Below are 12,614 nucleotides of genomic sequence, written 5' to 3'. Positions count from 1 at the left end.
TTGATCTTTGTTTCACCCTAACACTCAATTAAATAATTGAAACCTAAATAGAGCTTGTAATTGGCTTAAGTTGAACTCTTTGTTTTCAGTTCCTAAACATATTTTGAGACTGTTATTTAACCTTCAAACTCTTCAAAGATCTTCAAACTCTGAGTAGAAAACAAAATATTGCAAAGGCTCCAGCTGAGCAACTTCTTGGTTTCTTTTAAGGATTCAGTTGACTAAAGAGTTCATCTTAAGTTAAATCTAGCAGGTTTGTGGTTTTCAAAATAAAAAAAAAATTAATAGGCTTTTAGTTAAATAGGATCACTGCTTTAACGGCTTTACTAACAAGTTACTGTAGGTGTCTAATGCAGCTATACAAATCATGCATTAAGTTATGGAATACCATGATGGATTTGATTGAAAATTGATTTGACTGTGACAAAAAAACTTCTTACAACAACTTAGTGTACAGGATCCATACCTACCCTGCAGCATAGAAAGAAGTTTGTGTCTTTGCATAGAGAAGGTCCTGGCAGAGATAGACAAAGTAGTTGTACAGGGACAACAGCCCTCCATAGCAGACAGACCCAACATGCCCTACACTGATGCTGTAATCCATGAAGTCCTAAGGATGAGGAACATTGTACCCTTGAACCTACCCAGGATCGCTTCTAGTGACATAACCATAGGAGGGTATTTAATTCCGAAGGTGAGAGATGATGAATACCAAATACAAGTTAATCTGTATATCTTTTCAACTGTATTATTGTATATTTTCTTGTGTCACAAACATTTTGACATGTATCTGAAAATTTGTATTAATAATAATAATTGCTTACACTTATATAGTGCTTTTCTGGACACTCCACTCAAAGTGCTTTACAGGTAATGGGGACTCCCCTCCACCACCACCATCAATGTGCAGCATCCACCTGGATGATGCAACGGCAGCCATAGTGTGCCAGAACACTCACCCCCCATCAGCTATCAGTGGGGAGGAGAGCAGCGCAATGAAGCCCATTCATAGATGGGGATTATTAGGAGGCCATGATTGGTAAGGCCAATGGGAAATTTGGCCAGGATGCCGGGGTTACACCCCTACTCTTTTCGGGAAACGCCCTGGGAATTTTAATGACCACAGAGAGTCAGGGCCTCGGTTTTATGGCTCATCCGAAGGACGGCGCCTGTTTACAGTATAGTATCCCCGTCACTATACTGGGCCATTAGAACCCACACAGACCACAGGGTGAGCGCCCCCTACTGGCCCCACTAACACCTCTTCCAGCAGCAACCTTAGTTTTTCCCAGGAGGTCTCCCATCCAAGTACTGACCAGAATCACACCCACTTAGCTTCAGTGAGTTGCCAGTTGTGAGTTTCAGAGTAATATGGCTGCTGACATTGGATTTGATTGTATTGTATTGAGAAATGTCTCAGCCTACTTTCCAAATGAGTACAGGGGGTTAATCCTTCCAGGTGTAATAGACCACATCACCTCCACATCCAGTGCCCTTGCCCCCATTCTCCATGGGCCTTTTTGGGCTGAAAAAAGGGACCTACCTATTTAGAAATGTATGAGTCCAGTATCTCAGGTATGTATACTCACTAAAGTAAACACAAAGTCTACAGTGGTAAAAGTTAATATTTTATGTTTTCTCTGCTCCTGTAGGGAACCCCTGTGACACCAAACATAACCTCAGTGCTGTTTGACAGAAGGGAGTGGGCAACACCAGATACATTCAATCTAGGACACTTTCTAAAATATGGGACGTTTATAAGAAGAGATGCATTCATGCCATTCTCAGCTGGTATTTATTTGATTTTAATGTGAATGTCTATCTCTTTCATGAAGTGTTGTGGATAATTAGTGTACATATCTGAAAGGCAAAATTAGGCACAGTGGTAAGCATCGTTTCCTCAGAGTACTGGGTCCTTGGGTTCAATTTCTGGGATCCTGTCAGTGTAGAGTTTGTATGTTTTCTGTGTTCACGTGGGTTTCTGCCCACAGTTTAAAGACCTACAGTTAGGAAGGTTAATTGGCTTCTGGGCAAAATTGGCCCTGGTGTGAGTGTGTGTGTATTTAGCAACATACAGATATTATGGGGCACTGTAATTTTTATTTTACAACTTGTTCTTTTGTAAATCTCCATAATATTTACTGCCATTTTATTTCTTTCAGGGAAGAGAGTGTGTCTGGGGGAACAGCTGGCATGGATGGAGCTGTTTCTGTTCTTCACTTCCCTTCTTCAGAGATTCAGATTCTCTCCTCCTCCTGGAGAGGATCCCAGTCTGGAGTTCAGTATGGGAACAACACTGAGACCAAAGCAATTCAGGCTCTGTGCAGTCCCTCGCTGAAAGAATTTTACAGATACAGTAGAACTGGCATTCATATACTTTACTTTAGTCAAAGAGCCTAATTGTAGAATCTAATCTCGCCTGTTTTCATTCCTGACCTGATCTGAATGCATTCTAAATGTATTCTTTGCAGAGAGAGACAGACACCTGTTTTATACTGTATGGAACAGCAATAATTGAAAGGCAGTTATAACCTTATCAGAAAAAGGCATTATTCCGTGAAACTATTTTTTATAGGTTCTAATGCATATGCAATGCACACTTCTAAAAATTATCCATTTAATAGCAACATTAGAGAGTGGCCAGGTCTGTACTTAGACTATAAAACTTGATTGAAAACCGCTTGAATTCAGAGCACCACCATGAATACACTGTGTGTTTGTATTTATGGGTGTTCTCCAGAAAATCTCCTTTTTGGTAACAAATTAAAACTCATTTCAAGCCTTCGCTGAACTGCTCTGTGACTTTTTTCAACCTCTACTCATATTATTTATGCATTACAACAACACAGACTGGTGTAACTTTAGTGCTTCGTATGAATGCCAAACTTATCTGTGAATTTTCGGTAACTGAGTTCAGTGATTAAATAATGATTAAATAATTAAATAATGATGAACAAATTAAACATTTAAGAAATGCGACTTAGTTCTTAAATACATATGTAAATTGTTAAATAAATATGTACGAATATTCCAAATTGATTTATTTTTTTAAATGCCTAATTAATTTTGTTGTAAACATTACAAACATTACAAATTTATTAAAGAAAATAAATACAAATATAATGCAAATAAAAGGCTGGTGTATTTTTCAGGTATAAGATCCCACAGAAAACTAAATCTCTGAATATATGAATTTCTAGGAACAAAGAAACTCAAGTTCAATGCAAAATAATGAACATTAAGCAATCATACTGTGTTTTATGTAAAAATTATTTCCATTATAATTCCACTGTTAAAGATTTAACTAACCTTAATTTGATGGGTTATAAAATGATGAAAAACTTGTCGTTTCTTTTTTGTAATTTTCTAAGTTCTCCGTTATTAATTTTGCACTTATTTTTTTTAAATAAAAATACATTTGATGTGACACTTTTTCATTACCTAATCTAATATTATAACAGAATTGTGGTAATTCAGTGTAATAAAATGTGTATAGTTTGGCATTATTTTCACTTATATTTTGCTACCTTTTAACCTGTAAGCAGCAACTGTATGTGGCAAACAGGCAAAGCTCTCATAAACTTAACTGTCTATACTGTACATAATACTTACTCTAGTATTTTCACAAAAATATTCATTCCTCAAATGTCATTATGTCTTATTTTCCATTTAGCTTTGTAAATGAGTAAGCCTCATTTAAATATTTATTTATTTGAATATGGTATTTGGTAGCATTGAGTTGTTCTTAGACAGACTAGATTCAGCAGCACTATTTCATTTACTGATACAGATTCTATTCAGTGGTGCTTTTCCATTCTGGTGGCTTAGTGAATCAAATGAATGAAATTAAAGAATATTTTGAATTGATTCATTTAACTGAACTGAATCAAATGAACAGGTATGCTAAAAAGCTGTCCAGCTCTAGTCTTTACAAAAGAGCCGTATACTATGTGGTTTAGGAATTTGCACAATCATGGACTTTCTTCAATAATGTTCAGGTCCAACATTTTATTTCTAATTCCTGACACATCACCAGCATATTTGACCAGCATATTACCACTCCAGGTTCTTTTTCAACTGAACTTCCTGAACTGTTATTTTATGTTTGCTTTATTTGACCTGATTTTTCTATTCCTTTATAATCCAGCTATTTCCATATACTGTAACATTTACTGTGCTTTTGTATTATAATATTTATTTTTTGTGACCAATAATTTATTAACTTTTGCAGGGAGATAACAATATCAAAGTATGTACAGTATATATATGGTGTGAAGTGAATGCAAAGGAATTGTATGTCAAAAATAAGAAGATAAAACCCAGTGACGTTCCTCCCTCTCCCCTATCTTCTCCTTTCCCCTTCCTCATTCCCTCCTCTCCCTCTCTTTAATTTATGAAACACAAGGGGAGACACAAAAGAAAGATTTTTTTTTAATCGTTCAAATATTTTGTGTTTGCCATGAAGTAATATACAGTAGGTGTCTTGGCTGTTTCAGCAAGAAACATTTCACCTCCCAACAGTCCTAAAACATATGCATAAAAGTGCCCACAGCATCCCAAGAACACAGCAAAGTTTCAATGGTGCCAATTTCACTAGATATCTTTTTTTTCAGATAAAATGAGATCTGTGGATGAGATTGAATGTATAAACTGATGATTAGGATTTCTGGAGGCATAATGTATGTCAACTTTGTCCATGTAATGTCATCTGCAGAAATCTAGCCCACGTATAGTGAACAGTTAATTTCTATCTTGCCTTCAAGAAAAGAAAATGTATTATTTGGAATTACTGTATGTTTTTCTTTTTATCAATATTTTTTAAAAAATTCCTGCAACTCGTGTAATGATAACTGTATCCCCCAAGGCCCTCTGTAAGCATGAATTGCAGAGCACTAATGCAGATACAAAAAGGAAGAGGTACCTTGAAATGTATACTTTAATTTGAGGTCCTCAAATGTAAGCAGAGTATTACTGTATGTTCAATTATATCATTGAAGTGTGCATGCCTCTATTCTTCCATAAAGAAAATGGAATACAGTAGGTTAATTAGACATAGTTAGAAAGACAGGAGATTTGGTACATCATTTAAGCATTTTATGCAGGGCTGTGAGATAATGCAAAACAGAATTTCAGATCATTCTTGTGCAGCCAGTCCTCATCTCCTGCCCCCAGATGGTATTTCAACATGTCTCTATGATATAACACAGATTTAAGTTTGAATTTCAAACATGATTTCTTGAATTTATTGTATTCAATAAGGGCTCAGTCAAGTATCCCTGTATATTAGGGGATACACTGAGAGGGTTTTTCAGGGATTTTCCAACTAAATTTCCATCCCATTTAAACAAGAACAGGCTTAAAAAATTTCAGATCTTGAAAATAAAAATATTAGAACATACCCAACAGTCTAAATTCTCAGACTTTACTGTCAAAGAACTTCATCTAGTTAAAAGTGAACAGAACTTAATCAATGAGCTGAATTCTTAATTTGTAAAACCCACCAGCTTTACTATTGGAATATGCATATTGTAGATATTATGTAAGACCAAGTCCCTTATGAGTGCTCAAATTGTGCAGTAAAAAGCTGGTGGGCATTATCTTTAAATTAAATCCAGTAATGGTACTCCGCTGTCTGATCCTCACCAAATAAATTCTGAATTCCATTATTTTTATCAAACTTTACACACCCCCATGGCCAATTTGACTGAGAAAAATATTCAAGATTTTTGACAAGCCATAAGCTTCCCAGACTCAACCAGGTTGAAGCAACAATACTTGGTGCTCCTCTGTCTGGAGGAGTGTAAAGCATCTCTACAGTCTATGCCAAAAGACTGGTCCCCTGGCCTTGAAGGGATACAGCCAGAGCTTCCACTTTACTGCTGAGACAAACTGGTGAGGTCATGATTAGGAATACTGTGAGTAAATGCAGCTTTTGTAGATATGTAAATTCGGCAAACATACTCTTATTAAAGAAAGAGAAGGGCCTAGGTAATTGCAAAAATTTTCGTCCCCTTTCCTTAATTAATAGCTAACTTCATACAGTACTTACATACTGTAAACGTTCTTGCCCAATACATTAAGATGTTCATGACTAGCTTGATACATCAAGACCAAAGATTGGCCTCAGATAATATCCAACGGCCCCTTCATATAACTGATCATATAATAATCTTAAGTCTTTTGTTTGCTTGGAATGGGAATATCTCTGGGGCTGTATTGTATCACTTTGGACTGGGCAAAGATTAAGTAGATATGATTACAGTCTTATATGTCAATCTGTCAGCGAATGTAATTAATTTCAACACAATTTTCCATCTCCAGCCAGACTTGCCAGGGCTGTGCACTTTCTGCACTCCTGTTTGCTCTATCTGGAATCCTGGAATACAATCTGTGCCTATGAGAGAAATACAGGTACTGTAGGTGTATTCCCTGAGATTGTAGGACTGAATACTTGAAACAGTAGGTAAACCTACTGTATATCCAATATGCAGTGCTTTAAGTCTGCAGTTGCATGTGACTGGGCACTGGTTTTTGTGGAGCTGGAATAATCCATAGAGGGGTCCATAACCATGTTAAAATCAGAGCCAAGCACTATTTTAAAATGAGACAAATGTAACACTCACAAGTCTTATAAAACAAACTTCATAAATTGCCCTTATAATCATACAAACCCTTTACAAAATTTATCAAGAAGGTCCAGGGAGACAAGATATTGACAGTCATCTCTATACGGTATATACTGTAAACATGTCTGATGCTCATATCATATGCATACACCATTGGAACCTACAATGACAAGATGGTGCTATTGAAGCAGTCATCCTTAGAGATGCCTTGCAAAGCTAGCTGCATGTCTGGATCTTTGTTTCAAATTGAACTGATGGAAAGATAAAGCGCACAGGCTAACTGCTGACAGGCAAGGTCACCTCTGGATTATTGGAAAACACGACAGATGGAGTTTGTTCTATTGTGCCAGAAAAAACGGCATCACCTGAGCGTTTGTGTGTTGAAAGTCATCTTTATTCATATGCATATGGAAGTCTTCCGTCGTGTGGCACACGACTTCAAAGACAATGCTTACAATGCTCTTTTATACAGTGAAACAAACGATACAAGATACAGTACACTCCCACATGACTCTCTACTTGCATTGTGGCTATATATGGTAATTCTAAAAGGCTGACCATTACATATACAGTATATCCTTTACTGCCGGCCTTGCGTGACAAGCAGCCCCTTCTGCCGAATAGACCATTTGTTCCAGGAGAGGTCACTCGGTCATTTCCCTGAGAACTATGTCAGCTGTGCATAAAGACATCATGTGGCTATGTTATCTTTTGAGACCCGATATCCTGAGACAGATTTAGTAAAATATAAGTAAAAAGATACAAAGTTAACAAGATATAATACAAACTTCTAGTAAGGACTTTTAGTTAATTCCCTCAGTTCTTTTACCCCAACCATCCCACACGCTTCAAGCCATACCTTCTTCATAGGAGTCTATAGAAAGACTCCTCAAGGTGACCGTGTAACCCTGAGCAGTATAACTGAATTCATGCTAAATACTGTATATGAAGAGTTAATGATGTTCAGATGTAACAAGTCATTAGTTAAAACAAGTCATTTAATCATCATTACTCATAACCAGTAGCTACAGTATATCACCCTGCAACTCACAACTAATAACCCACTGAAGCTAAGCAGGTGTGAGCCTGGTTAGTACCTGCATGGGAGACCTCCTGGGAAAGTTAAGGTTGCTGCTGAAAGAAGTGTTAGTAGGACAAGTAGGGGGCTCTCTGTGGTCTGTTTGCATCCTAATGCCCTAGTATAGTGATGAGGACACTATACTGTAAAAAAGGGTCCTTTGATCCTTTGGAACGACCTGTTGTGGGTGTCCCAGGGTATTCTCCAAGATAAAACTTGATGGACTAAAGTGTAAGGAAAGGTAATGCATTTGTGATGATAAAATTGCTGGGGAAATGCAATTGTTAGGAAGGCATTTTTTTACTTCTGGTTTCAACAGTTAGGCTATTTTAGTTTTGTCATCACATGTTAGGAGTGTAAAGCAAAACAGGCTTATAGCTAGCTCTCTTTTTGGAGCTTACAATAAACCCGTGGATCAAAGGCATCTCTAAAGAACTGGGGTTAGGAGGTAATCAAATTACCTACCTGTAAAAGAGCCTTTTCAGAACCCTTCTCAGATTACACATACATTTCTGTATTACAGTACCTTTTTTCCACCACCAGTCACTCTTCCAAACAAGACTGCATTGAAAATAAAACCTATAACCCACAATCAGGTCTCAAAAAAGATCTGTGTTTGTTGCATCCTTTTTATGTTGTGATTCTCAGCCTCAAGTAGTAAGAGCTGTCATAATGCAGGGGTTGAGCTAATTAGACAATCCCCCTCTGAGTGATTTCTGGCCAGTGTTGTTGTCCAACATGTAATGTCAAGAAATGTCACAAATCAAAAGAGGCCATTCAGTCCATCTAAGCTGATGTTTTCAAGTACATATCTGATCTAAGGATCTTATTCAACCATTTCTTAAAATGGTATCAGTTTCATCAACATCACTAGGCAGCTTGTTCCAGACCCCCACAGCCCTTATGTGTAAAAAAGTGTTTCCTACTCTCAGTTTTAAATGCATTTCCCAATAATGTCAATTTGTGTTCTCTGTTAGGGTTTCACTGTTGACTCTGAGGAAGTCCACTGGAGTGACTTTATCAATGCCTTGAAAGACTTGAAATACTTGAATCAAACTGACCTTTTGAGATGCTCCAGAAATTAGTTAATAACCTGCTTTAACTGCAAAGTTTTCTCTTCTAACGAGAGACAGCACATATTTTCAACTCTTTAGGGTAAAGTGCGGATCCCATCTTAAATTCCAGGCTGGGCTCCACGCCAGGTGGTGGGGAAATGGTGAAACTCTGAAGAAAAGAAGTGAAGAATAGGAACAACTCCATCCGAGCCAGTTGCTCCCCCAGACACACCCTCTTTCCTAGAGGAACAAAAGGTAGTTAAGGACTTTTAAAGGTTTTTTCATTTTAAATTTTACAGCATGGAAAATGTATCTACTTAAAATATCTAGATGTATTATTCTTATGAATAAAATGAACAGCGTATACTGTATTAGGTTACACTAATGTTTACCTGCAGAGAGTGGCATAAATGCATCCCTTCTGACAAACGTCCCATTTTCCTCTAGAAAGTGTTCAGGATTAAAATTGTGTGTTTCCCACTCATTCTTGTCAAAAAGCACAAATTAAATTTCAAAAGATCTGTGTACCCTAAAAAAAAATTATAACTTTATATATTTATCAACTTTAACAACAGTACTCAAAACACTCTTAACAATAACATACAGCACTGAAAAGGAAATGATATCTGATTAAAATGTCCAGAAAGGAAAGGAATCTTGCTAATTTAAATTCCATGTCAGTATATGACATCATTATAAGCAAAGCCATTATGCAATCTCTTTTTATAAGTAAAGAAAGTTCAAGATTCATCTAGAGTGATTTATTTCTTGCGACTTTATTTTAACTACTTAAAAAACATTTCCCTATTCAATGTATTGACCTATTTATTAGCTGAACTTTAGTACAACAGTTTCATTGTATGATTTATGACCTACTTAGAATAAGCAGCATGCATTCTGTTAAAATACATGTATTTTAACATTAAAGTTTATTTCACTTGGAATAATAACATCCAAGAGTTAAGTATAGTGAATTTATATAGTGTTTTAGTCACAGTAAAGTTTTCTCAGCCTGCTTGGCTGAAGGCCAACCTCTGAGCATAGGACAACAAGGCTACGACCCCCATGTGGAGTTATAAGTGTCCAAGGGGCAGCTGCAAAGGTGGAAATGGGGAGGAGGAGGCATTACAAAAGACATTTGCGAAGGAATAATGGAGATTTATTGTTTTTATGTGAGGAAATTATGTCAGGAATGATTACAAATGACTGACAGCTGAGGTTGACTGAAACTAGCTGCTGTCATCCCTCCCAAACTTTCATTATATACTCCATTAGTCTTACCTTTGGAAGAACATAACTTCATACAGTGATATCTTTTGTTGCCATCCTGGGCAGGTTCAGAGGAACAATATTGCCCATCCTCTGGACTTCATGGATCACAGCATCAGTGTAGGGCATGTTAGCACGGTCTGCCATGGAGTGCTGCCATCCCTGTCCAATGACTCTGTCTATCTCATCCTGGACCTTCTCTGTAAAAATCAACAGAGTAAGTAAAGAGGAAATCTTTCATGTATAGTCATCTAGGTTTTAGCAGTACCTATAATTATTTTGATGTATAGACAGATTTATCTATTAAGCACAACATGAGCCCAAGTGAAAGATCTTCATTAGACTTAATGTACTGTTTATACTATGAACTTATATAGCCAACTGAGAGGGCAGTGGAATGAGACAAGTTCAGATTCTTGTCTCAATTATACTTGCCATCGATAGAGATAGAGGGCAGATCCTCTGTTACATGTATGCAAGTAACGCCAGAGGGAGAGAGAGAATGGTTGACCTTTTGCAGTGTTTTGACACTTGAGTTTTGGAAGAGTCCCAGAACAGACTTGGTTTTGTTGCTGGTACATAGCTTAGTTATACAGTTGTACAAATCTGTACAAAGAGAGCTAGGCTTTTGTTTTGTTTGATTTTTGTGGTGTCAGTTTATTTCTCCTCACACTGTAACCTAAAGAGCTTTAACTCTGTATCACATCTGTTTTGTGTATCTGTTGTACCTTGAACAGCCCATAAATGTTTATGACATTCTACTCCATGGGTGATAAAATATGCTTTCCTGAAAGAAGAGCCTGCACTGAATTAACCTTGCACTGAAGACTCAGGGGCCAAGATATGAAAATGTCAATTATCAATATGTAATGTAGACAAAAAGATCATCGCACTTGACTTACTCTGTATCTCTGGGTATTTGGTCATGAAGAGGAGAGCCCAGCATAGTGTGGTTGCTGTTGTTTCTGTCCTAGCCACAGACAGATCAAGAACACAGAAACGTAGGTTTTCCTCATCAAATTTTGCTCTGAAAGTGGAAAAACAAATCCTGTTTGCTAAAATATCTTACGTTTCAAAGTACTCAAAAATGAAACATTTGGACATTCCTCAGTTTTAGTAAATATTTTTGTGGACATCCTGGGAACATTCAGAAGAATATTCTATACTGTATATCCCTTGGAATTTATTGCATTTAAGTTGTGTAATATATTGTGGAAAATATTCTAATAGGAAGTATATGGATATACTGTATCAATATATATGGCTATAAATAGTAAACTGTTAACAAAATCTGGGAAGCATTATTTGCCTTCCATTAAATGGGGAAAATAAAAGGAAGATTCTCTAATAAGACCTTAAGGATGACTAAGCTAAGCTTTAAGAACAAACATGATTAAACCAACACTGATACTTGCAAATAATAAAAATTGAGATTCATGAATTGTGTGGACATAAGCCAGGAACTGCAGTAACTAAAACAAGTTATTCAATTTCTAAGTTCTGCAGTCTTATTCCTATTTTTTTCCAGTAACATAAGTAAAAAAGTTGGGCCCTAGAAATACCAGAAAAGACAGGAAAATAATTAAACCAGCATTATCAGACATAAATGAGGAATCTGAGAAAATGGCCACTTTATAAGAATAGCAGCAAAGAGACATTACTTAATAATAATAATAATAATAATAATAACAACAAAAATAATAAACTTTATTTTATATAGCGCCCTTAAAGGTGACTTCTCAAAGCGCTTAAAAGCTTACTTAAAAGCAAATAAGAATATCTATCTTAGCTTGGTAAGCATTTGGTTCCACCTCTGTTAGACAAAAACATTTTAGCAATTGAAGCATATGTAGCAATTAATCAGAGCTAGAATATTAAGTGTTGAAACATTACGTGAGGTGAAAAGTCATTACACTTGTTCACTGAATAACTGTAACACCTAAGAAATTAATACACTAAAGATGACATGGAAGACTTCAAAACCGATCCAGAATAATGAAATGATTATGTCACAGCTGTCATATATCAAGGAAGCAGCAGTTAAGATGATTGCATTTAAAAGAATAGTATCTGAAACATTGTATAAGCAGTTCTGTAGGGTATCAAGATATCAGGTGCAGATGGCTATAGTTGAAACTTTGCTAAAGGTCTGGAGTATTAACTAGCAGTAGGGATCAATAGCAGCCAGTGACATGTATAAGGAAACTGAGAACTGTTAGCAAGCAAGATGATGGTGTTTAGCTGATGGGTTGACTGGATGATTGCTTGTACAATGAACACTGGGATGGGATAAACTACACTAGGGTATACCGAGAATTAGAATCCCTTTCTCCCTAATTTTCATTATCAACTCCAATAAACAATCACTTTGACTTGAGGTTCCTCATTTTTTAAGATAAACTGTAGAGAGTATCCATTCATGGAAAAGCAGTGAATTTCTAGCCAACTGCTCAACTACCTGATATGACTGGAATATGGCTTTGGTTTACCTTTTCAATCTCATCCGGATAGCAGTCAATGTAATCTCTGGGGCAGGATGGATTCCAGTCTTCTTTGTGAGCCCGGATCTCTGATTTCACAAATGAA

The 12,614-nt window shown here is 36.5% G+C and overlaps 1 protein-coding gene and 1 pseudogene across 2 annotated transcripts; one reads left to right on the top strand and one right to left on the bottom strand.

Annotated features, from left to right (window-relative positions):
* Positions 1–506: 506 nt before the first annotated feature.
* LOC148823631 (cytochrome P450 2J2-like) lies at positions 507–2,338 on the top strand. Its single transcript, XM_088927417.1, has 3 exons — positions 507–694; positions 1,653–1,791; positions 2,163–2,338. The coding sequence occupies exons 1-3, from the start codon at positions 578–580 to the stop codon at positions 2,336–2,338; spliced, it is 432 nt and encodes a 143-aa protein (XP_088783543.1). The 5' UTR covers positions 507–577.
* Positions 2,339–7,039: 4,701 nt separating this feature from the next.
* LOC148823630 (cytochrome P450 2J2-like) lies at positions 7,040–12,614 on the bottom strand (annotated as a pseudogene). Its single transcript, XR_016093779.1, has 5 exons — positions 12,518–12,614; positions 10,931–11,055; positions 10,041–10,228; positions 9,152–9,288; positions 7,040–8,999 (listed from the first exon to the last, which is right to left on the bottom strand). The product of XR_016093779.1 is annotated as a cytochrome P450 2J2-like (transcript).

This window comes from Atractosteus spatula, chromosome 11 (assembly GCF_055471065.1).
Source record: "Atractosteus spatula isolate fAtrSpa1 chromosome 11, fAtrSpa1.hap1, whole genome shotgun sequence".
NCBI classification, from domain to species: Eukaryota; Metazoa; Chordata; class Actinopteri; order Semionotiformes; family Lepisosteidae; genus Atractosteus; species Atractosteus spatula.
This window is presented reverse-complemented; position numbering and strand designations above follow the sequence as displayed.